This window comes from Chanodichthys erythropterus, chromosome 2 (assembly GCF_024489055.1).
Source record: "Chanodichthys erythropterus isolate Z2021 chromosome 2, ASM2448905v1, whole genome shotgun sequence".
NCBI classification, from domain to species: Eukaryota; Metazoa; Chordata; class Actinopteri; order Cypriniformes; family Xenocyprididae; genus Chanodichthys; species Chanodichthys erythropterus.
Genome location: NC_090222.1, coordinates 13,670,300 through 13,697,042, shown reverse-complemented (window position 1 = coordinate 13,697,042; position 26,743 = coordinate 13,670,300). Strand labels below are relative to the sequence as shown.

General features: G+C 38.5%; 1 protein-coding gene across 1 annotated transcript; it reads left to right on the top strand.

The window, feature by feature from the left end:
• The first annotated feature begins 3,700 nt into the window (after positions 1 to 3,700).
• On the top strand, positions 3,701 to 25,286 carry fam131bb (family with sequence similarity 131 member Bb). Its single transcript, XM_067398610.1, has 6 exons — positions 3,701 to 3,806; positions 7,355 to 7,579; positions 9,963 to 10,103; positions 14,145 to 14,455; positions 17,660 to 17,917; positions 25,056 to 25,286. The coding sequence occupies exons 1-6, from the start codon at positions 3,707 to 3,709 to the stop codon at positions 25,284 to 25,286; spliced, it is 1,266 nt and encodes a 421-aa protein (XP_067254711.1). The 5' UTR covers positions 3,701 to 3,706.
• Positions 25,287 to 26,743: the final 1,457 nt, after the last annotated feature.

Sequence of the window (26,743 nt, the reverse complement as noted above, 5' to 3'; positions counted from 1 at the left end):
TTTCAATATCAGAGATATTCTAATCATACATTTTGAAGAAAGAGTATGAAGCAATTTTTCCTTTGGAGCAACACGTAGGCTTGATTAATCTGTTGATCAGGAACATGTTAAAGGGTTAGTTCACCCAAAAATGAAAATTATGTCATTAATGACTCACCCTCATGTCGTTCCAAACCCGGAAGACCTCCGTTCATCTTCGGAACACAGTTTAAGATATTTTAGATTTAGTCCGAGAGCTTTCTGTCCCTCCATTGAAAATGTATGTACGGTAGACTGTCCATGTCCAGAAAGGTAATAAAAACATCATCAAAGTAGTCCATGTGACATCAGTGGGTTAGTTAGAAGTTTTTGAAGCATCGAAAATACATTTTGGTCCTAAAATAACAAAAACTACGACTTTATTCAGCATTGTCTTCTCTTCCGGGTCTGTTGTATATCCGCTTTCACTCCACAGTGACGCTGCTTCTTCTTCTTCTTTCCTGTTTTACGGCAGTTGGCATCCAGCTTATTGGTGCATTACCGCCCCCTTCTGCTCCGGACAGTGACGCGATTAGGACATCCGCAACATGCACGCCTATGCACCGTTTTAAAAAATATAGCAATACAAACAATGTAGAATAGCTTGAATACAGCATGCGTCTCCCTCAGACTGTAAACGAAGCTCGGGCGCACCGGATAACACGTCATCAGCGTCACTGTCCGGAGCAGAAGGGGGCGGTAATGCACCAATAAGCCGGATGCCAACCACCGTAAAACAGGAAAGAAGAAGAAGAAGCATCACTGTGGAGTGAAAGCGGATATACAACAGACCCGGAAGAGAAGACAATGCTGAATAAAGTCGTAGTTTTTGTTATTTTTGGACCAAAATGTATTTTAGATGCTTCAAAAACTTCTAACTAACCCACTGATGTCACATGGACTACTTTGATGATGTTTTTATTACCTTTCTGGACATGGACAGTAATGTACAAACACTTTCAATGGAGGCACAGAAAGCTCTCGGACTAAATCTAAAATATCTTAAACTTTGTTCCGAAGATGAACGGAGGTCTTACGGGTTTGGAACGACATGAGGGAGAGTCATTAATGACATAATTTTCATTTTTGGGTGAACTAACCCTTTAAGAAAGTAAATAGTGTTCATTTTAAATTTTAATTTTGTGTTTTAAATTTGTTCTCACCAAGAGTCTCTCAAATTATTTCATATTACTCAGCATCTAATTCAATCCACAAATACCTTGACAGCACTGAGAGCAAATCACCCCTAAGCCAGTAGTCTCAAACGCAATTCCTGGAGAGCCACAGCTCTGCATATTTTAGCTCCAACCAGCTCCAGCTCACACCTGCTTGGAGGTTTCTACTAATCCTGAAGACCTTGATTAGCTGGATCAGGTGTGCTTGATTAGGGTTGGAACAAAACAGAGTTTGAGACCACTGCCCTAAGCACTACAAATATCCTCCTGTCGAAAAGACAAAATATCTACTGGCATTTGTGCAAGAAATACAAAACATCTCATCTGAAGCAAGTAAGCACAGCTCTCTGGGACTGATCTAAGCCCTTGAACCTTCCTGTCTAGTGTATCTCTTTACCATTGACACTGGTAAAAATAGTAAGTTGACTGTACTCGACAGTCTATTACAGCATTCACTCTCTGCCCCACTATGTCTGCAACACAGACTGACTAAAAGTGTTCTTTTTCTTATAAAATAACCATACAAGAGTTTTTTTTATAGGCTATATAGTAATAGTCTTGCTCTCAGCATAAGCTCTGCTCATTTCTTTTATCTGTCGTCGTTTAGTCTGTCTATGCAATGGGTGTGAAGCTGTAGTTTTTCATGTAGATTTTTTTTCAAGAATGCTTCTGTGTCTGCCAAAGCAAATTTCACTATTACTATTGCTCATACTTTCGGTTATGGATTTGAATAAACCCTAAACCTTAAGTATTAAACTTTGGCATGTAACTCATTCTGCACAGTTTCTGCTACTACAAACATGAATGAAATGTCAAATCTTGCAGTTTGTTGAGGAGAGATGTGCTGTTACTTTTCTAAATGTGTGAATTTCACCTGGCAGACAATGAAAATGATAAATAGACTTATTCGAGGAGGGACCTGAGCCGTATCTAGGGACCAGGATGTCATAAAGACTTTAAGATAGGCTTTTCTGACTTGGACCACCTAACAACCATCCAGAGCATGCTACTAACTCCATAGCAATCTGATGAAACAATTCAGAATAACTTTGCAACCACTTATAAACCCAGGCAACACCTTTGTGGCTGTGATGTTTTAGCTCCGCTCATATTTTCGTAAGCAAATGTTAAAATCTAGTTATTCTCTGGCCACTATCTATCTGACATTGATAGTACATAAAAACAAAGACAAATTAAACGAAACATTCACCCAAAATAAAAAAATAATTCTGTAATAATTTACTCACCCTCCTATTCCAATAGCTCAAATAAAAAACAAAAAATTTTTAAATAATCTTCTGGTTGCTCTTTTCCATAAGACATGGACTGAAGTTTTCAATGATGTATCATCTTTGTGTAAACAGACCAAAATATGTTTAAAAAAAAAAAGTTATTATTCACTGAAAATTTTGACATTTGCTCTAGCTTTCTTTGGCGCCTCCTTGAAAGGTCATGAAAGAAGTTAATGTACGATTCTTTTGAGTCTGATCTTTTCAATGAATCAATTGACTCAGTTCACAAAACCATTTTGAATGAGACCGGTCCAGTTTATCTTATTGACTCTTCAAATTTGGTCACTGGAAAGAAAGTGAATAAATTTTGGTGTGTTTCTCACACAAAGCTATCATGCAAAAGACGTTTTAGACAGTTCAGATAGTTTCATGGTGATTGAAAGCTTTAGTTCCAGTTCATTGTAACTGCAGCGACCAGCACATTCTTCTGAATTTCTTGTTTTGTAATGTAAGGTTCGGATGAACCTGAAGATGAGTAAATAATGACTGAATTGCCTTTTTTGGCTGTACTATTCCTTTAATCACTGCTTTATTCCACCTCTAATCCGGCCAAGTATTGGCTTCTCAGAATTTGATTTCCTCTCTGTTCTTTTTTTATTTCTCTATTTCTCCTTCAACTTCACATGTTTTTAAAATGCCTTGTTCTGTCACGATCCCCTTCTCTCTCCTCCTTTCTCTGTGGCCGTCTCTCTTCTCCTCCTTTCCCCAACTCTGTCTTGCCCCATCCCTTTCTTTCCCCATCCCTCCTTCCTCTCTCTCTCTCAGCATGGCCAAACAGACTTTTCATGGGATGGAATCAATGTAAGTGTTGTGAATATCATTCCTCCATTCCTTTCCTTTCGTTATTTCCTCTGAATCACAGTAGATGTCTTCTATCTCACACCCCATTCCTTCGTTTGATCTGTCTCTCTCTTGCTGTAGTAGTTAGACTTTATTGCGGTCGTAAATGACAAAAGACTACACTTCCCATCATGCAAATGGACAGAGATTTAGGCTGTTGGGAAATGTAGTTGTTTCACCACCTTAAGCAACCACTGTGCTAACTTTTTACCTAATTTCTCTCGTCACCTCTTTCCTTCCCATAAAATGCCACACTCAAAATTTTGCATTTCATTTCTGCTCTGGGCGCCTCCTGCTCCACCAAAATCATCTATTTCTTCACCTTTCCTGTTTTCTGTCCCATTTTTCTCTCTTGAATGCCTTCCTTCATTTCAGTTGTCCATGGAGGACACAACCTCAATCCTCCCTCGGCTGAAGAAGCGGAACTCCAATGCCTATGGAATCGGCGCTCTGGCTAAGTCCTCTCTGACAGGTGTGTCAGGTGTGTGTCTGTCCTGTGAAATGGTAAACTGACCCCATGTTGACTCCAGACTGAGCTGGAGGAGTTGGAGCCAACATGGACCCTTGTGGGTTTCCCTTTTCACCACCAGTTTCCATTTACAACACTCTCCAATGGCTCGTGCCATTGGTGAATTCCAAGCTCCAAATAAGAATAGATCCCTGACAAGTAAGCGATATGCTTCCCACAATGCATTGTCACATGGCTTTCCATTTTATCCTAAGCGGTGGTTGATGGGAGAGGCAGGTTTTTATATGTAGTGTATAAGTGTTTGTGGAGTGAAGTGCGGAGATTCAGTCAGTGTGTTGTCTTCTTATATTGCCGTTCTCAGACTCTTGTATCTGTGTTTTTGTACTGTCATGTGCAGTGCAGTAGACTTCTCTGAAAGATTCTGTTTTTGAACATTAATAATTCATGTTTATCATTTCATTAGACATTACCTACCAGGTTGAAAGATCTCTGTATTAGCTATGTATGTTTGCAGTAATGCACTGGTTAAAAATATGTATATATACACTCTGTTCAAGTAGCAAAGAGCAATTGATTTTTTTTTTTTTTTTTTTTTTCTCAGTATCTTATATAAGGTCTCCACACAGAATTTACTGGTTATCAGACAGATCATTACAGTCCAGGTTTAGTCTATTACAGATGTAGCTTCATTTAATAAGCTGGAACTAATAAAAGAGAAAACGCAGGGGAGAGTGTAGGCTATTATTGTGTGTATCTTCATTAGTGTGGAAAGATGTCATTTCCAATTCCCATTCCTTTCCATTGTCACTAAAACTTGATTATTTATTTTTCCATATCATAACCATCTACATCTCATTATGGAAGTCATTTTCATTTCCTTAACTCAAACAAAATTCTACACATATTTATCACCAGCAGAAACATTATAACAGCACACTGAGAGACTGCATTGAATGTAAAAATGTTTGTCATTTAGAACATGCTTTTTATCATTTTAAAAGAAAAAAAGAACAATTTAAATGTAGCAAGTCATTTTACAATCTTTAACTTACCTAGTTTTAAAAGTGAGATTTCTAGACATTTCCAGAAAATTCATGTAAATTAATAAAATGTTAAAGCGCCATGGACATTTTTATAATTTATATATATTTTTCTAAAATATTTTAGAAGAGAAAATATGGTAGCACTTTATTTTACAGTCCTGCTCCCCATGTACATATTATGTACTTATTATCATAATTGCAATAACTGGGTAATAACTAGGTACTAACCCTGAACCTACCCCTAAACCTAACCTTAACCCATGTAGTTACCTTATAAATCCCAGTACTTTCATAGGTAAGTACACAGTAAGTACATGTAAGTGTACGGATGTAAAATAAAGTGCAACTGAAAATAGTTTAGGGTAGAAATTGTGAATGAAAATATTTTCTGAAATTCTTATCTTTAATCCATATCCAGTAAATCAAAAAGACTGGAAAGTCATGCAAACTCATGGGTTAAAAAAGTGGCATACCTGATAAATGAATGGTCTTTGCCTTTGAAATTTAATTTTTAATTACTGAAAATAGTAACATTGGTTAGCCTATATCTGTGTTTTTCAATCCTGATCCTGGGGGCCCATTGCACTGCACATTTTGCACGTCTCTCTTATTTAACACACCTGAATTCAGATAATCAGTTCATTAGGTGAGAGCTTCAGAAAACAGAAAACTTTTTATGCGTTTTGGCCGTTCATTTACATAACAATAGCGTTTTTGGGGCCTGAAAATGCAAACTTTTGAAGACGGGTTTTTGAAAACAATATCGTCTCCATGTAAACTACAAAAACTCGAATTTGCGAAAACAGTAACATCATGCGCATGTGTATTACCTTTTCAGTTTATAGGCACATAGTGTTTCTTTACAAAGTGACATCGCCAACTACTGGCCTGGCAGCATAATACAGCATTTTTTTTTAAGGGCCCTATTTTAAGGATCTATGTGCATGGTCTAGAGCGCATGGTGTAAACACACTTAGGGCGTGTCCGAATCCACTTTTGCTAGTTTAATGACGGGAAAAATGGTTGGCGCACCCGGTGCATGGTCTAAAAGGGTTGTCCCTATTCTCTTAATGAGTAATAGGTGTTTTGGGCGTCACATGCAATAAACCAATAGGAGTCTCATCTCCCATTCCCTTTAAAAGCCAGTTGCGCTCACACCATGGCGGATTCACTATTTACATGATGGAATTTGCAAGAGAGAAAACTGAATGCTTCTCTAGCGAGGAAAAGCGACATCTACGGGACAAGACGTAATCCACCAAAGCATTTGGGAGCCCTCCCCTGGACAGCACACCAAATAAGCATACTTTTTATTCTATCTAACATCTTAAATAACAAATAAATAAATAAATAAATTGCATCATTGACTTTCAACCAGGTTTCAGTTGGTCAATGGTGCAGTCTATTTCAGTTGCCTCAAAATAGCAACACACCAACAATGCGCCTGAACACACCTCATTTTCAGCCCAGCACAGCTATGCACGCACAAATGGGCGCAAATGCATTTGCTATTGAAACAACATGGCACAGGACGTGAAAATGATAACCGCGTCGGGCTGAAACTAGCAAAACAACACTTTGCTGGCATCACATTGCACCGGGTGTATGATAGGGCCCAAACTGTTTTTGTGGATCTTAGTGAACGGGGATCATTTTGAACATTGTCGTCTGTACGTGAAAAATTTACTTTTCAGTTTTAAGTACATCATTGTCGTGTAAAAGGACCCTAAGTGTGTCAGATAAGAGAGACATGTGCAGAGCGGTGTGTCTCTAAGACCAAGATTGAAAACCACTGGGCCAGTGGATGACATACTTCTATATAATAATCAGTGAAACTAAAACCATCATGACAGATAAAAATAGATAAAGACGGGCACTTTATAACTCAGTCCTTAAGAGTGGCTAACAGATCATGATTATTTTTAGTGCAACCTCTGAGCATCCTTACCTATTCCCACATTTCCATGTTACATCAACCCAGATACCTACGCTGCGTCCGAATATGCCTACTTCCATATTATATAGTAGGTGATTGTGATCCGAGTAGTATGATGAATTCACAGTATTCATAAGAGTAGGCAAAAAGTACCCGGATGACCTACTACTTCCGGCAAGATTCTGAAGTATGCATTCGATGGAAACTTTACTATCCCATGAGGCCACAGGAGTGGATTTGTGAATGAAGATGAAGTGACACAACTGATGCCGTAGGTCACATGACAATGACAACATGGCACATGTAGTACATCCAAATTTCATTCATACTACACACATTCATACTATATAGTACTATAAGTACTTTTTTAACAGTTGCGAAGTACATTTCAGATTAAATGTAGTAGCTACTATACAGTATGCAATTTCGGACGCAGCACTAGTCTCCGAGTAGGTGCGATCTTGTACTTCACTTAATTTCCTCTATCTTGTTTTTCCCCTCCCTCTCTCCCTAATCTAAAACACTTCCTCTCGCTGTCTTTTTATCCCATCATCCACCCTCTGTCTATTCGTCCACTTCAGGAGTGTCTCGCTCCATGAAGGACAAGGTGACAAAGCCGACAGCGATGGCCCAGGGGCGCGTGGCTCACATGATTGAGTGGCAGAGCTGGGGCATGCAGACGGTGGGCGCGGGGGGTACAGGAACGGGACGCACCTCCAGTCTGCACCTCCAACAAGAGCGCAAGCTGGAGAACGACGCATACAGCGACCTCAGTGACGGAGAGAAGGAGGCTCGCTTCGCTGCAGGTGAGAGACAGATACAGACGTAGTTTTTATTGAGAGAAAGAAACTTTAATTTTTGGTTGGACTATCATTTTAATCAATATATACAGTATATTGTAAGTAATTTAGAGAGTTGTATAGCATTCCTTTTTTTCAGCTGCTTTAGGCATTTAGGCATACATAATTTTTAATTACCACAAAATATTGAGCAACTTTAAAGGTGCCCTAGAACCCTTTTTCACAAGATGTAATATAAGTCTAAGGTGTCCCCTGAATGTGTCTGAAGTTTCAGCTCAAAATACCCCATAGATTTTTTATTATTCATTTTTTTAGCTGCCCAATTTAGGGCATCATTAAATATGAGCCGATTCTGTGCGTGTCCCCTTTAAATGCTTGCGCTCCCCACCCCCAAGCGTGCGATTCTATCATACATTGCATAAACAAAGTTCACACAGCTAATATAACCCTCAAAATGGATCTTTACAAAGTGTTCATCATGCAGCATATCAGATATAGTAAGTATAACATTTATTTGGATGTTTACATTTGATTCTGAATGAGTTTGATGGTGCTCCGTGGCTAAAGCTAACGTTACACACTGTTGAAGAGATTTATAAAGAATGAAGTTGTGTTTATGAATTATACAGACTGCAAGTGTTTATTAATGAAAATAGCGACGGCTCTTGTCTCCGTGAATACAATAAGAAACGACGGTAACTTTAAGCACATTTAACAGTACATTAGCAACATGCTAACGAAACATTTAGAAAGACAATTTACAAATATCACTAAAAATATCATGATATCATGGATCATGTCAGTTATTATCGCTCCATCTGCCATTTTTCGCTGTTGTCCTTGCTTGCTTACCTAGTCTGATGATTCAGCTGTGCACAGAACCAGACACTAATACTGACTTGTCTAATGCCTTGAACATGAGCTGGCATATGCAAATATTGGGGGCGTACATATTAATGATCCCGACTGTTGCGTCACAGTCGGTGTTATGTTGATATTCACCTGTTCTTCGGAGGTCTTTTAAACAAATTAGATTTACATAAGAAGGAGGAAACAATGGAGTTTGAGACTCACTGTATGTCATTTCTATGTGAACTCTAACTATGCCAAGGTAAATTCAATTTTCAATTCTAGGGCACCTTTAACAAATATACATTTGTGTATATACAGTGTCACTGTATATACAGTCCCTGACAACTGCCACATCAACATAAATATACAAAAATACTGAGTGCACCTTTTATAAATAATCTGTTGTAATCCTTTATGCTTCTTTTGACATTGCCATAAAAGGATGCTGTGTTGAATATGTAGTCTTGTTATTTCCTACAGCATCAGGTGTGAGAGGCACTATCCACAGTTCACCTGCTCCCATCTGCTGCTGAATGCAGTAAATCAGCCTGAATATATTATCATACCTTATTTATGACTATGAGAATGCTAGAATGTTTGCCACTATCTCTTATTCATGACGCCATTTCTGAGATGAAGTTTCTTTATAGCAGCCTATTTCCAGAGTCAGGTGACAGAGATTAAGGTTTAGGTGTGAGAATAGTTTTGTTTGTGTCCTTGAATTTGTTGTTAAAATTTCTACATAACAGAAAAATAAAAGTTTTAAATATCAAGAAATTAGTTCAGATTAATTATGTTAAGATGTATTTACCTATAGGATATAGTAGTAATATATCTTTTAAAAACTTTTACAAAATTATGTTTATTGTTTTTCTTAGGCTTAATATAAAAATTTGGGGTTGGTAAGATTGGGGAAGTCCATTTTATGCTCGCCAAGGCTGAATTTATTTGATTAAAAAAAAACATAAAAAAAAAAACATAAAATCAGTAATATTGTGAAATATTACAACAGTTTAAAATAACTGTTTTCTATTTTAATATGTTTCTGCATCATTAATGAAGTCTTCAGTGTCACATGATCCTGTGCTTCCATGATGCCTATATATATTTGAAAACGCTTTTTCTCAAGATTCTTGGATGAATGGAAAGTTCAAAAGATTTTTTCTGTAACAATGTCAAAGTCATTAGTCATTTTCGATCAATTCAATGTGTCCTTGCTAATTAAAAGTATTAATTTCCTTAAAAAAAAAAACATGACCCCAAACTTTTGAACAGTAGTGTACATTTTAATATTTATAAATTACTAAATTATGGCTTAAGTACAGGTGGTTTTAGGGGCTAAGGCAGGGTCAATTAATCAAAAACATAGTAATTTTATAATTAGCCTAAAATACCCTGTACAATCAGTAGCTAAATAACCGTAGCATCATTAGCATCTACAAGACACAAACAACAAATATCAATACACAATATGTATTCAAATTGTTGTGTTCTCACATATTCTTACTTTAAAACCTTACATTTTGAATCCTACCAGGTGTGCTTCAGCAGTTTGCTATCTCTGAGGCAACGCTGCTGGCCTGGAGCTCTATGGATGGGGAGAGCACAAGTGTCGGATCTAATCAAGGGAGCGTAGCCCACCTGAGTGAGGCCAACCAGGAAAGCATCACCAGCCGAGGTACTCACTATTCTCAGCATGCACTGTAAGCTCAGAGAATAATTGTACCACTTCCTACTGTGAAACTTAGGAGTAAAATCAATTTACAAACAAAACTTCCATGTCACATTGTGAGCCCTGATGAGTGCTGTAATTATTCAGACAACTTGCTGTCATAATCTGCAATTAAACACTTTCTTTCAAAAACTTTGCCCATCTTTCCATCTTAGCTCAAAGAATATTTGTAGAGGATATGGTTGAAAACCCTGACTAATTCCTTAACGACTAAAAAAATGAGACATTTTCTTTTGTTTTCTTTTATTTAGGCCTATGTTAAAATGTTTCTCCAAGAAGAAAGCTTTCCATTGAAAGCCCCCTAGAGTGAGGGTGGGATTATTATATTGCAGCTTATTTGGAATGCAGTGCACATTGGGTTTTGAATAAATGAATAACTAAAGGTCAGGGACCCGTGACTCTCAGGAGAACAAGAACTAATCCACTGAAGAGTTCAGTACAGCCGTACAGACTCACATGAGAGCTCAGAACAATGAAATCCATCTGCATGCCAAATGACAACATGTTACAGACAGATAATGTGATAATTATGTCATATGCTATGGCAGAGGTGTAACAAAACTGTAACTATTTCACAGCTTTGGGGGTTTGGAACATATAACAATAAATAACCAGTAAAGAACCAGTCATAAAAAAGCCTGAGTAAAAAAGGTGAGTCTTAAGATGAGATTTAAAAGTATGGTGTCTATCACTGTTGCGAATATCAAGGGGAAGAGAGTTCCATAAACTAAAAGTTCTAGCTCCCATGGTGGTCGGGCGCATATGTGGTAAGACAGAGAAAATAAGAGCGCGCGAAGGGATGTAGATGTGAAGAAGATAAGTAAGAGAGGGATGAAGCGATTAATATTATGTAGATGAAAGTATGCAGCACGCATAATGTTATTAACATGGGCTTCGAAGGATAGAGTGCTATCAAGCATGAAAGACTCTTAACCTGCGGGGAAAGAAAAATTGTAGAGTTTTCAATAGCCACAGAAAAGCAATCAGATTTTGGCAGAATAGACTTTATGCCTACAAGGAGGTGTTCAGTTTTACCGCTATTAAGTTTTAGAAAATTAGCTCAAAGTCAATCTTTAATTTCAGCTAAACAGCTGGACAGAGAAAGTGGAAGATAGGAACCTGAGGGCTTGGAAGACAGACAGAGCTGGTCATCAGCATAGCAATGAAAATGGATACCATATTTCCTAAAAATATAACCAAGAGCTAGTAAGTAAATAATGAATAGAAGAGGACCCAACACAGAACCCTGAGGAACACCACTGGTGATTTTAGATGATTTTGATCTGAAATTTTCAAGTTGAATGAACTGAGTGTGACCAGAGAGATATGATCAGCGAGTGCCAGTAATTCCAACGGAAGCTAACCTGTCAAGGGCTGCTTCTAAAGCTGACTTGTGCCTCGCTGCCCTATCAGGCAATGACTTTGCAGGCAGCGTTTGCGCTCAAAGGCACCTCATGATTTCGGACAGACTTCTGAGGCAGCGTAACGGCAAAATACAGTAGTGTGAGCTTTGGTGATAACTAAGCAAATATTTAATTACTACAATAGTAATTTCTCACTAATGACATCAAAGGTGGAAAACAACATACATTTACACACAAGCTGACCACCAACCGCAACTTTCAGATGCCATCTTTATTTTTTAGCTCAACTGCCAAAGGCAGCGAAGGATACATCTATGCTGCCTTCAAAAATCAGTCAGATAAAGACATCTTGTGAGAAAGGAAGTGAAGCTGACTTTGGATTCGGGTGTGTCTTGATGCCTTTCTGCCTTGGAATATATCTTCCAAAGGCAGCATTTTTCAGTTTTCGGATGCAGCCAAGGAGAATGTTATGTGAGATGGTATCGAAGGCCGCACTCAGATCAAGAAGGACAAGTTTAGTTAATAAACCAGAGTCAACTGCCAGCAACAGGTCTTTGGTGATTTTAACAAGAGCAGTCTCAGTGCTATGGTGGGGATGAAATAATAGTGAGAATAGTTGGGATTGCCCCACTGATTTTTAGAGTATACTGAGTAATCCAAAAGAGACATTGTTTTTACCAGCATGGTTGCCAGCCAATCTGACTCAAATAAAAAAATATGAGAATGTAACCTGATTTCCAGCACCAGACTAAAAAATTATGTGTTAAATATATTATTCAAAGATTTGCGGTCGGTAAATCTTTAAATGTTACTTATTTAAAAAGGCATACCTATTTTAATTGTAATAAACATTTATTATTAAATATTAAACAGTAAACATCTGTGAAATATGGTTACAATATTATGTTTCTTATTATCAATGTTGAAAACATCTGTGCTGCTTTATTTTTGTGGAAACTGATAGATCAGAATTCTTCGATGAATAAAAATTTCAGACAAACAGCATTTATCTGAAATAGTAATATTTTGTAACATTATAAATGTGTTTACTAATTGTTTATTAATTTCTTTCAAAAGAACTTTCATTGACCTCAAACCTTTAAATAATATAATATAATAAATATAATATAATATAATATAATCACAAAACGTTGTGGATTTACAACACGCATGGCACATGACAAACTCAATGATCAGAAAAACCAGAGGAGATATAAACAAGTCTTAACACACTTAACATAAACAAGACCGAACCAAGAACTGAGGAAACTAAGGGCTTAAATACACTGAGAGATAATTAACTAGAAATAAAAACAGGTGCGGGATAAATTAACAACCAGGAAAACCAACCAGGGAACAGAGTGAAAATGAAACCAAAAGTCACCTGTATTGAAATCAGTGCTGCCAATTTAGTGATTTTGTTGCTAGATTTAACGACTTCCTCGCCCCTTTTGAGACTTTTTCAAAAGCCTAGTGACAAATCTAGCAACTTCTTGGACAAACCTTATCTAGATTCCATGATTTGCCCACTGATCTGTATTTATATTAATATAGATCAGTGGACTCGCCAGTATGATGTCATAGCGAAATTTAGCGACCAGTTTTAGCTACTTTCAACTGAAATCAACTGGCAACACTGATTGAAATAATTTGTGAGTGAAGTTGGTTGCTGTTGAGCACAAATCAGTCATTTATGAAGTTCCATAGAAGGTCCTATAGAGAGAAAAAGGGCAAGAGAAGAATAAACTCAGTGGGCGGTCTGTGTACGAGTGAGTGTTGCTATGATACATTACAAAAGCCATTTCCTCAGTAAATAAAGAACCTCATTTCTGCCCTACCATAGGGGTGAAATGAGTGAACACTCATTTTAATTTCACAATGATGGCCACGGGGTATGCTGAAGCCAGAGATTTCAGTGACAGAAATAGAATGTGCAGTTATTATCATTCAACATTGTTTTATAATCAGACATAATTTAGATAAAATATCTTGCTGTTGCATGCACTCAAAAAAAAAAAAAAAAAAAATGTACATTTCAAGGGTTTGTTATGGGCTCAAATATATTAACTTCTGCACATTGTGTCCTATCGAAGCATCATAAAAGTTATGACAATAAGAGCTTTGACTATAATATTAAAGTGAATCTCAAAGCAGCCAGATGATGAATCTTAAAACAATATTATTGATTTTACATTTTTGGTGACAACCTTTATTAAGAATATATTACTTTCCTTTGAAGATGTTCATATCTAATCTATTTGTAAGACACTCATCAATAATAATGAATATAACACCAGTCTCTGGAATACTTGGTCAGTCGTGACATTCTGCAGTTGGAAATATTTTTGTATAATGACCACTAAACCTCAGCAAGTCATTTCCTTCATACTGTAGCTGTGCTATAGTCTCATTTCTCTCATGTCACTCTAGGTTCTCTTTCTTCTAACATAATAAAAGAATTTGAACTCAGATCAATATTTCATGTCCATTTATTTATTTACAAAGTACCCGTGTAATAATCGCCAGATGACAACTCAAATCAGCACAGGCTGTGTGAAAAATGATTGTGTGTGTGAAAAGTTTATTTGTAATTTCTCTCTCTTTCATTCATATGTTCTTACAGACCAGATAATGCACCATTCATCTGCAGAGGTTTGGCCCCACAGCTACGTCTCCCAGGGTCTTTACTGCCTTTCTTCCTCTGATGCTTGGGAGCCAATTAGTAATGAACAGTCAGGTGTCGCCTCTCCTGCCACTGGTTCATATGTCATGGCAGTCGGGAATGAGGGTGGATATGACCCAAATACTGCAGCTCACTTCCTGTCCCAACAGCAACAGCAGCAGTATCAGAACCAGTTACACCAGTTCCAGCAACTGCAGCAGATGCAGCAATACCAGCAGCAACAGCTCCTGCAGTATCAACAACAGCAACAGGTGAGTGTGAAAGCTACAACTGCCGTAAGCCTCTGGACTGCAGGCGCAGTACAGGTGAGTCATCAAACTACAAATCCCATGAGGCCCGTTTCACACTGCACACATAAGCGGTGCTGTGCATATCTATTTCATCATCCACATTAAGATATTTTTTGATAAAATCCGATGGCTCAGTGAGGCCTCCATTGCCAGCAAGATAATTAACACTTTCAGATGCCCAGAAAGGTACTAAACACATATTTAAAACAGTGCATGTGACTACAGTGGTTCAACGTTAATGTTATGAAGCGACAAGAATACTTTTTGTGTGAAAACAAAATAACGATTTTATTCAACAATATCTAGTGATGGGTGATTTAAAAACACTGCTTCATGAAGCTTTGAAGCTTTACAAATCTTTTGTTTCGAATCAGTGGTTCAGATGGCATATCAAACTGCCAAAGTCGCGTGAACTGTTGACATTTCGAAACACTGATTCGAAACAAAAGATTCGTAAAGCTTCGAAGTAGTGTTTTGAAATCGGCTGTCACTAGATATTGTTGAAAAGTTATGTTATTTGTTTGCTGCACAAAAAAATATACTCGTCGCTTTATAATATTAAGGCTGAACCACTGTGCTCACATGAACTGTTTTAAAGTTGTGTTTAGTACCTTTTTTGGCACTGAAAGTGTTAATTATTTTGCTGGCAATGGAGGCCTCACTGAGCCATTGGATTTTATCAAAAACATCTTAATTTATGTTCTGAAGATGAACAAAGGTCTTCCGGGTGTAGAACGACATGAGGGTGAGTAATTAATGACAGAAAATTTTATTTTTGGGTGAATTAACCCTTTAATTAAATAATATTAACAGATGCAATGTTTTATTTTAATAATGTACTGGTAAATAAAACTAAGATTAATAAATGCTTTAGAGGTCTAACAGTTTTTCATGTTAACAAATGTAACCTTATAAAATGTTCTCAATTGAAATTCTCAATATGGAAAGCCTGAAATCACATTATTTTCTGTACAGACCCTAGTGAAAAATAAATATACTAAAATCGATTTGAAATACATATATTTTATGCTAAGTGTACTACAATTGCATTTCCATTTGCAAGTACTTAATATAAATACCCTGCAATTGTACTTTTAGTGTACTAAATTGGTACACTTAAAGTCTGCTAAACTGGAACAAGTATTTTTGTGTTGAGGTCCAACTAAAGATATACTTAAGTATATTTGATTATGCTAAAGTGGAACTATTGCAAGCATTTAGGCACACTTCATATATCTTGCATTCAAATTATACAGTGATCATACTATGCTTACTAATAGTGATATTAAACACATTTTAGGCTTAATATTTAGAAATATGCATTGTGCATTGTGCAATAAAGAAGAACTGCAAATAAAGTTTAATTAAAATATTTTTCAGTATGTCTGTGAACATTTGAAGCGGATCAAAACCCTTCATCAAAGTTGTCCTAAAACCTTCTTCTTTGATCCACTTCAAATGCTGAATACTGTTTATTAATGGGTTTTTAGTTAGTGCGAAATAAATGTAGGCCTATTTTAAATACATTTTGGTAGGGTTTTTTCACTGGGACAGACTCTGCATCCATTGCTTCTGACATGTTTTCTCACTGCCATGTCCTTAACTCAGAAACTCTTAAGGAAATCCAGAGTTACCTAAACTCATAATTATGAGTTGTGCTGATGTTCATGTGCATTTTAAATACATTCTTTCTGACATGACTTGAGCAAAAACACTGTCGGTCTGTCAGAAAGTAAAATGTGAGGCTTCATCATTTACACACTGCTTATGCGTGTGGCATAAAAGCAGGAATTAAATAAGTGTCTCTACCACCATTTGCTGTATTAGTGACAGAGGAATCATAAAATGAATCCTCCATATGCCTCTGCAAAAACAGTTCTTGGCACATTAACATAAGTCTCTCATAAGACTATATTAGTATCAACAGGTGAGTTACAAAATTACCATTCCAATTAGCTCATTTGCATGTTCTGTAACAACATCTCTTGCTCTGCTGGCTATAACATCATGTTGGTGTTGAAATAGTACAGGTCCCAGTGTTCAGTTCAACAACGGCTTCAGTATCAGCAACAAGAGCAGTAAAAACTTAATCAGGTTCCGTCATCCTGCCATTAACCAGAAGCCATTGATCGTTACAGTAATAGAGTGCCCCAGGGATGACGTGTTTTTGTAGGCCAATCCGGAAGTTAGCAGCGCACGGGTTCCCTCGACTGAAAGCCTATTCATTTTTCCCATAGACTTTTGGAAAATCGCAGAAAATAAGCTCTGTGTTTAACAAAGGGTTATGACACTTACACGTTTTGTCTATCAAGATAATCTTTACAAGTTAACACAACATTTATAGATTTTGAAGCCTAAATAAAGTCGTCAGATATAAAAGGCTAACAGTAGGCTATAAACGGACTACAGCACACCATGGTCGCGGATCAACGTCGTCACCACCAAGCGTCCTCAAACTTTATTTAGAAAACAACTCTATTTAAAAACATGCTGCTGATTATATATGCGCTGTGTATGAATACTTATCCACTTTTTCATGAGAAATGCTGTCCAAATGTCCTGTTTGTCATGATGACGTCTAAAGTCCCCGCCAAAGGAAGTAGTCCCTTTTAGCAATTTGTTAGCAACCGCCGAATTTAAGACACAGTAAAAGTTTAAAAAATCACAAGTGGGTTATAAATGGTGTGTTTTATGTCATAGATCAAAACGTGAAAGTATTTAGAGGCTTTGTTTACCACAGACCTTATTTCAGGCGATTTAGCAAAAACCCATTCAAAAAACCCATAGACTTTACGGCGTTGGAACCGGAAGTACTAAAATGCTAACTCGCTTCCGGGTTTTGCCTACAAAAACGCGTCATCCCTGGGGCACTCTATTGAGGTCTCACTGGAGCAAGTGGGCAATCTAATACTACAAATCCCATCTGCAGGGGGGTGGGTTGGGCATTGTTGTTTTAAACCTCAATAAAGCACAAGTCAGGTACTGAAAGTAAAATCTCTCAAGATCTACGATTATCACTTTTTTGCTGTAAAAAAATTTGTAATTTTGGTTGCTGTTTGCTTTGTTTCTTGAATTAGAATTTATAAAAAAAATATATATATATATTGTCATTGTTGCGCTGTTATTGCAAATGGATACTTAAGCTGTTTTTCTCTCTATTTGCAGATGTTGGAACAAAGACTACACAGTGCCACTCATTCTTTACAAGCTACTCCCAACAGCACCGTCCACAGTCTGCCTTCCCGTACTCACCCCCCATTAGTGGATTTGTGGGGGGCAGCGCAGACAGAGACCTATCAGGCAGACTTGGTGGGCTACATGGGCATGCCTGTAGCAGTAGATGGAAATCTAACAGTCCCCACAGAGGAGGTGACGACAGATCACTCACCTTTACTGGAAGCCCAGGAGGAGGAAGAGATCAAAGTGAGTGGGAAAGAAGTGAAGTGGCCCTTAAGACACTTAAGCCACACTTAAATATCTCTGAATGTCACTGCACCAAAAGTAAAATAGCAAGTGATATCTACAAACAACTGATGTTAGACCTTTTCTCAAAAATAACTTCATTTTTCTAGTTATTTGGAAATGACTTTTAACCAACTGGTCCCAACATTTAGTGGATGTATGAAGTCAAGTTCACACAGGTGCAGAGTAACCACAGGTGTAGTTCATCACATTAACTATGAACATGATCCACTTACAAATGACAATCACACAGCGTCTGAGGGAACATTTTCACAACAATGAAGAACTAAAATTGGAAAGTTTTTCCTTTGCATTTTTCGTGTACAGCCAACAATGTAGTCAAAATAATCCCCGTTCACATGGATCCGAAAAACAACTAAAAAACACTGTATTATTCACACCAGGCCAGTAGTTGGCGATGTCACTTTGTAAAGAAACACTACGCATCTATAGACTGAACACGTAATGTGCATGCGGATATTGTCACCATTTTCACAAAATTGTTTTTGCAGTTTACACAGAGATGATAACATTTTCAGAAACTTGCACTTTGAAATCTGTTTTCAAAAGTTTGGGTTTTTTCAGGCCTCCAAAAGGCTGTTCTAATTTTGGCCCCTAAATCAGTGATTTTATTTATAAAACTGAACTCAAATAACTGAAGGCATGATAAATAAACTGAACTGACCCAACTAATGACGCAACGAGGACACATTTATACAAATGGACTAGTCCACATTACACACAAGGGAAACAAAACACAAACTACAAAGTACAATAACAAAATAAACAAACTACTTAAATGATTAAAATAAAGATTAAATATAAATCTTGAAAAAAGAAAAAAGAAAATGAAATACAATTGAAGAAATGAAAAATTAGAAAGAAAATGCTAACTTAAACATTTCAATCCTCCCTATAATTCATCTGTCTGTTGGTACCGGCTAGCAGAACTAAAGAGTGGTGGAAGCAGCATGCCTGTCCTTTAGACGAACGGACCCCACGACTGAAGCTCAGAAACCTCCACTATTCTCCATACAGGCCACACCACTGTAACTTAAACTCAAAAGAGAACAATTTTAACAGAAATATATAGCACAGCGAACTAAATTGTATGAATTCCAACTAATTAACATGTACTGATATTTAATAAAATATTCTGGATGAAAAATAAACAGACAGTTGGCTGTAATCCTCTCGTTGTGTTTAAGTGCAGCTTTTTTGCCCTGATGTTGCTAGTTTCTTGGCGACGATTTGGTGTGTCCCTACCTTTAGACTAATGGTTGATTCAGTGTTGCTGGGTTATGTTTGTTACTTAAATGTTTGCATATTCTGTCATCACCAACATAGTTTCTGAATTTTCTGAAACCATAGTTCCATGAAATTTGAATGGTTTGAATGACAACTCTCGACCTGTACATTATATATCTTTCATTCAATTTAAATATACAGTTCATCCGGAAAGTATTCAAAGTGCTTCACTTTTTCCACATGTTGTTATGTTACAGCCTTATTCCAAAAGGGATTAAATAACCCAACCCCCCCCCCCCCCTCTCAAAATTGTGCAAACAATACCCCATAATGACAATTAGATTTTTTTTTTTTTTTTTTTAAATCTTTGCAAATTTATTAAAAAAAAAAAAAAATCACATGTACATAAGTATTCACAGCCTTTGCCATGACACTCAAAATTGAGCTCAGGTGCATGCTGTTTCCACTGATCATCCTTGAGATATTTTCTACAACTTGACTGGAGTCCACCTGTGGTAAATTCATTTGATTGGACATCATTTGGAAAGGCAAACACCGGTCTATATAATGGCCCACAGTTAACAGTGCATGTCAGAGCACAAACCAAGCCATGAAGTCCAAGGAATTGTCTGTAGACCTCCAAGACAGGATTGTATCGAGATCACAGATCTGGGGAAGGGTACAGAAAAATTTCTGCAGCATTGAAGGTCCCAATGAGCACAGTGGCCTCCATCATCCATAATTGGAAGAAGTTTGGAACCACCAGGACTCTTCCTAGAGCGGGCCGCCAGGCCAAACTGAGCAATCGGGGGAGAAAAAGCCTTAGTCAGGGAGGTGACCAAGAACCCTGATGGTCACTCTGACAGAGCTCCAGCGTTTGTCTGTGGAGAGAGGAGAACCTTCCAGAAGAACAACCATCTCTGCAGCACTCCACCAATCAGGCCTGTATGGTAGAGTGGCCAGATGGAAGCCACTCCTCAGTAAAAGGCACATGACAGCCCACCTGGAGTTTGTCAAAAGGCACCTGAAGCTTCAATGGGCAACCAATCTTGGGCTACAGAGTGATACGGCTGCTGGCTTATAACCGTGTTGCTTAGCATCCATCTGGCAAACCTCCTCTCCCTCCCCAACAAAACAGACAAACTTCTTCTCCTGTCCCGAACAAATAAGGACTTTTCAAACTCTGCTGCTCTGTGTTTCATGGAAACCTAGCTGAATAATGCCATTCCAGACAGCATGCTACATCTGCCAGGCTACCAGCTGTTCAGGTGGCGATGCAGAATGAGCAGATATGGACATAGAGATATGGACATTCATGCTCTGTGTGTCTGTCTTCTGTTGTGTGTCTGTCTTGTTGTGTGAGCAGGCAATCTCAAGTTCGCTCAAATGCTCCACCATCATCCACATCCCAAAGAACCTCAAAATCACAGGACTGAATGACTACAGACCTGTTGCTTTAACGTCTGTGGTCATGAAGTCATTTTAAAGACTGGTACTGGACCCTTGCTGGACCCCCTGCAATTTGCTTATCGAGCAAACAAGTCTGTGGATGATGCAGTCAACGTGGGACTGCACTACATCCTGCAACATCTCAACAGACCTGGAACTAATGTGAGGATCCTGTTTGTGGACTTCAGCTCAGCTTTTGACACCATCATCCCAACACTCCTCCAGACCAAACTAACCCAGCTCTCTGTTCCTAACTCCATCTGTCAATGGAGCACCAGCTTTCTGACAGCTAGGCAACAGCTAGTGAAACTGCTGATTGTACAGCTGTAGGACGTGAATTTTCCCACTGGCACCCCCCATGGATGTGTGGTCTCCTCACTGCTCTTCTCCCTCTACACCAATGACTAAATTGCAAAAGACCCCTCTGTCAAGCTCTTGAAGTTTGCAGATGACACTACACTCATTGGCATCAACCAGGATGGTGACAAGTCTACTTAAAAAATCATGTCCTATACCTGTACAATCAGCACTGGCGACCCCGGGGATTTGTGCTCTCCCCATTGCTCTTCTCTCTGTACACCAACAACTGCATTGCAAAAGACTCCTATGTCAAGCTCCTGAAGTTTTCAGATGACACTACACTCATTGGCCTCATCAAGGACAGTGACGAGTCTGCTTAAATACAGGAGGTTAAAGAGCTGGCTGTCTGGTACAGTTACAACAACCTGGAGCTGAACACACTTAAAATAGTGGAGATGATTAATGACTTTAGGAGAAACCCCCCAGCACTCCCCCCATCACCATCATGAACAGCACTATGGCAACAGTGGATCCATTCAGGTTTCTGGGCTCTTCAATCTCTCAGGACCTAAAATAGGACACTCAGGCTACATTAATGACAGCTCTATATTGGCGCCACGGATGATCTTGTCTTTAGTTATTCTTCTCTAATCAGCTTCACCAGGGAAGAACTGCTGAACATTCAGCAGTACACACCACCCAGTCTTTTACCGGTTTTTGATTATTCGGACGTTTTACTGGACATTGTAGTTGGAGGGGCAACGGTGCTGCACAAGCACTCTAAGACATGCAAGTGTGGAAAGCAAGCCGGCGCACTAGTCAAGCTTCAACAGTGCGGCTTTAGAACGGAGTTGCTTAGTATCCATCTGGCAAACCTCCGCTCCCTCCCCAACAAAACAGACAAACAACTTCTCCTGTTCTAAAGAAATAAGGACTTTTCAAACTCTGCTGCTCCAGAAACCTGGCTGAATGATGCCATTCTGGAAAGCCTGTTACATCTGCCATGCTACCAGCTGTTCAGAGTGGACCGCTATGCACAATGAGCTCTGACACTGCTATTTTCTCGTCTTGGTGAGCATGTGGTTCCGAGCTGGCTTGGGTCGTGCACTCTTCTGTTGTTTTGTGTAAAGGAGCATGGTGTTTGGATTCCGGCACTTTAGTCTAGTCTAGTTTTGGTTCTGTGTCAGGATTCAGACATTCATGCTCTGTGTGTCTGTCTTCTGTTGTGAGCGCACTGGATGAGCATTTGCTCATTCTCTGTGCACTCTGTCTTGTTGTGTGAGTGTGCAGTCTTGAGTTCACTTGGGCCATATGCTCTTTTGTCCATGTGTGTTGTTGTGGACATTGTTTCTGCATCCTTGAGTCCTCACCTCATCCTTTCACCCCCAACCCTGACGGTGCTGCATCACAATAAAGGATGCATATCATTCTGTTCCATGTGCGGTTTTGGGGCTCTCTAATAACTGTCTGGTTCATCTTATTGAGACTTACAGGCAAAAACTTAAATCATCTAAACGTTTAGTAAAGACTGTAAAGAGATGGACATTGGATGGAGCGGGCATTACAAGCTTGTTTCAAATGCATGGCTTTGGAGTATTTTTGAAGCTGCTGCCACCAATCTGGACAAGTTCACTGATACTGTAACATCATATATCAATTTCTGTGAGGATATGTGCATTCCTCTAGGACTCATTTAACATAAAAAAATGACAAACCATGGTTCACAGATAAACTTAGACACCTGGGTGGACTTCAGCTCAGCTTTCAACACCATCATCCCAACACTCCTCCAGACTAAACTGATGGAGATGGACATTGGATGGAGCGGGCATTACAAGCTTGTTTCAAATGCATGGCTTGGAGTATTTTTGAAGCTGCTGCCACCAATCTGGACAAGCTCATTGATACTGTAACATCATATGTCAGTTTCTGTGAGGATATGTGCATTCCTCTAGGACTCATTTAACATACAACAATGACAAACCATGGTTCACAACTGAACTCGGATAGCTTTGTCACGCCAAAGTGGATGCCTATAGAGGTGGGGACAGAATCTTGTATAATCAGACCAAAAACACACTGACAAAGGTGATCAGAGTGTCTAAGAGAAGCTACTCTATAAAAAGCTGAAAAAACAGTTTTCAGCCGATGACCCTGCATCAGTGTGGAAAGGCCTAAATAAGATATCACCAATTAGAAGACACCATCCCCCAGCACTGTGTCAAAACAACAACTGGCTGATGACCTGAATGAGTTTTATTGCAGATTTTAAAAACCCAGTCTCACACCCCACATCCATTCTGACCTTCTCTCCATGCATTCATCAACACCTCCCGCAACTCCCTCTCCTTCCCTCCTGCGCTTACCATCTGTGAAGAAGATGTGTGTCGGGTCTTCCCAAAACTAAAGACAAGGAAAGCACAGGCCCAGGCAGCATTTCAACAGCCTGTCTGAGCTGACCAGCTGGTCCCTATCTTCACAAAGATCTTCAACAGATCACTGGAGCTATACGAAGTCCCTTCCTGCTTCAAAAGCTCCACCATCATCCCCATCCCAGAGAACCTCAAAATCACAAGACTGAATGACTACAGACCTGTTGCTTAAAAGTCTGTGGTCATGAAGTCGTTTGAAACTCCCTGCAGTTTGCTTATTGAGCAAAGAGGTCTGTGGATGATGCAGTCAATGTGGGACTGCACTACATCCTGCAACATTTCGACAGGCCTGGAACTTATGCGAGGATCCTGTTTGTGGATTTAAGGTTGGCTTTCAACACCATCATTCCAACAGTCCTCCAGACAAATCTAACACCGCTCTCTGTTCCTAGCTCCATCTGTCAATGGATCACCAGCTTTTTGACAGCTAGGCAACAGCTTGTGAGTCTGGGAAAATTCATATCCTATACCTGTACAATCAGCACTGGCACCCCCCCATGGATGTGTGCTCTCCTCACTGCTCTTCTCCCTTCTTGCAAAAGACCCCTCTGTGAAGCTCTTGAAGCTTGCAGATGACACTACACTCATTGGCATCAACCAGGATGGTGACAAGTCTGCTTAAATACAGGAGGTGAAAGAGCTGGCTGTCTGGTGTAGTCACAACCCCAACCACAACTCCCTCCACTCACCATCATGGACAGTACTTTGGTAACAGTGGAGTCATTCAGGTTTCTGGGCTCTACCATCTCTCAGGACCTAAAATGGGACACTCAGGCTCAATTGTGAAAAAGGCCCAGCAGAGGTTGTATTTCCTTCACCAGCTGAGGAAGTTCAACCTGCCACAGGAGCTGCTTCAGCAGTTCTACTCCGCTCGGCTACAAATCAGACCTCAGAATACTACAGAGCATAGTCCAAACTGCTGAGAGAGTCAGTGGAACACCCCTTTCCCACTCTCCAAGAACTGTACTTACCCAAAATGAGCAAAAAGACTGTCAAAAAGACCTCTCACATCCAGGCCATTTCCTCTTTGAACTGTTGCCATCTGGTCAGCGATACAGCGCACTGAACAGCCAGACACAAGAAAAGTTTCTTTCCTCAGGCCATCTACCTCATGAACAGTTAAATACCCCAACTGGGCAATGAATGTTTTTATTTTGCATACCATACCTCTTGTTCACATTCCCTTGCATTGTATATAACCTATGTATATTGTGTATTTTTTATATATTTATATTTATTCACTTATTTTACTTTTTATTATCTGTACTGTCGCTGTTATTCTTTCTGTGCACTGGAAGCTTCTGTCATCAAGACAAATTCCTTGTATTTGTAAGCATACTTGGCAATAAAGCTCATTCTGATTCATTCTGATTCTGATTGTTGAACAATGTAGTTAGCAAACCATGTAGTGCAATCATGTTACTACTTTTTCAGGAACCAGTTACTTGTTAATTTCTCTAACAATGCATCAAACTATGGCGGTTAAAACCTTTTCATGGAAAAACACTTAAAAATGAATTAACTGAACTACTACAAGTAATAATAAAACAACTTTTAACATTGGGCTGTTTATTTGAGTCACAAAAAAAAAAAAAAAAAAAAAAACATTTGTTTTGCAATTTCGTTTAGTGAAATGACACACCCAGACTAATGTCCAGCCTCTTTTCCAGGAGGAAGATATAACGTTATGTATGGAACCAGAACAAGTGACATTAATTCCATCTCCAGTGACACAGAGAGAGGAAGTGACCTCAATGGGAGGAAGCAGTCCAGGTCAAGCCCCTGGAGAATTTATTACAGAGCGGAAAGCGTCTGATGTCTCACCGTCTGTAATTGAAGAGCTTGAAGAAAAGGAGGAGGAGTCTGAATCCTCAACTGTAGACATCAAGACAACCAATTAAGTGGCCGGCGAGAAACTTGAGCTGGTTTTGACAGACATTTCTGCAATCAGCATAATCAAACAATAACAACTCCTATTTCAGGAATAAAACACTATTGTGATGGAATTCAAGTGACTGCTCGAACCCAAAGTGGAAACGCAGAACTGGAAGTTACTGCACTGCGTACGTGAACTCTATGATTTTTTTGTTTGTTTGTTTTTTTGTAAGCCTTATATTATGGATGTCTGAAAAAGGAAGGCACAGAATGGAGTTGGGAAGTCCTTGGGACTGAGAAAGGAGAGAATGAGGAAAACAAGTTTGGAACGGAGCAATAGAGATGGAGGTATGTAATTCAGGAAGATGAATATAAAGAACATTCGGTTAAATATGTGCATGCTTTTACAAGGAGTGATGGCACTCATTATTCAAAATAAAGACAATAAACTATAGTTAATAAACCATAATGATGATAATAATACAATTATTTTCTAAGAAAACTAAAAAACTAAACATATAATTGTAAAATAGGCAGTAACACAAGCTTTTTCATGTCCTTCATGCCCTCAAGAACTTCAGTTCCCACACAGACACCATAAGCTTTCAAAAATACTTGTGTGTTTTGACAACACAAATTCTCTCTTTTCCTCTTCAACTAGATTTGACCTTTTTTGAAAGTGTTCAGTTTATGACGCAATTAGGAGGAACACAAGATCAGTGTTTCTGTGCTGTAAAATGTGGGAACTGTTCAACTGAAACAATCCACGGCACAATCTACGCAAATCTGTCTGCTGTTTATATCATATGTAAGATATTCAAATACTCTCAAATACAAGTGACACAAAAACAAGTGCATACACAGTAAAATCCCCAGAGTTACATCAACTCTGATCAGAGTACATATGGTCCCTCTCTAAACAGTGTTAAAGTAACACTGAAGCAGAGTTAAAGTTAATGAGATAATTAAGCAAATAATAAGGATGTGACTGAAGTCAATTGTAGTTCTTGTGTTTCTATTTTCTTTAGTGATTCTGCTTGTTAACAGCAGGTGTTAATCACTAATGCACAATCATCACTTAATTGTTTAATTATCTCAATAACTTTAACTCTGCTTCAGTGTTATTTTAACACTATTTAGAGATGGACCATATGTACTCTGAACAAAGTTGATTTAACTCTGGAGATTTTGCTGTGTAGAGTTCAAAAGTTTGGGGTCGGTAATATTTTTTAAATGTTTTTGAAAGAAGCCTCTTTTAGTAACTAAGGCTGCATTTATTTGATAAAAAAATACAATAAAACAGTAATATTGTGGAATATTATAACAATTTTAAATAACCTTTTTCTATTTTTATATGTTTTAAAATGTCATTTATTCCTGTGATGGTAAAGTTGAATTTTCAGCATCAGTACTCAGTCTTCAGTGTCACATGATCCTTCAGAAATCATTCTAGCTGATTTGTCTGCTAAACTGTTAAAAAGAA

Coding starts and splice junctions, on each gene's coding strand:
- fam131bb (XM_067398610.1), top strand. CDS start 3,707: ATGGAGGACACAACCTCAATCCTCCCTCGGCTGAAGAAGCGGAACTCC. Junction 7,580..9,962: donor GGAGGCTCGCTTCGCTGCAG/GTGAGAGACAGA, acceptor GAATCCTACCAG/GTGTGCTTCAGCAGTTTGCT. Junction 10,104..14,144: donor GGAAAGCATCACCAGCCGAG/GTACTCACTATT, acceptor ATGTTCTTACAG/ACCAGATAATGCACCATTCA.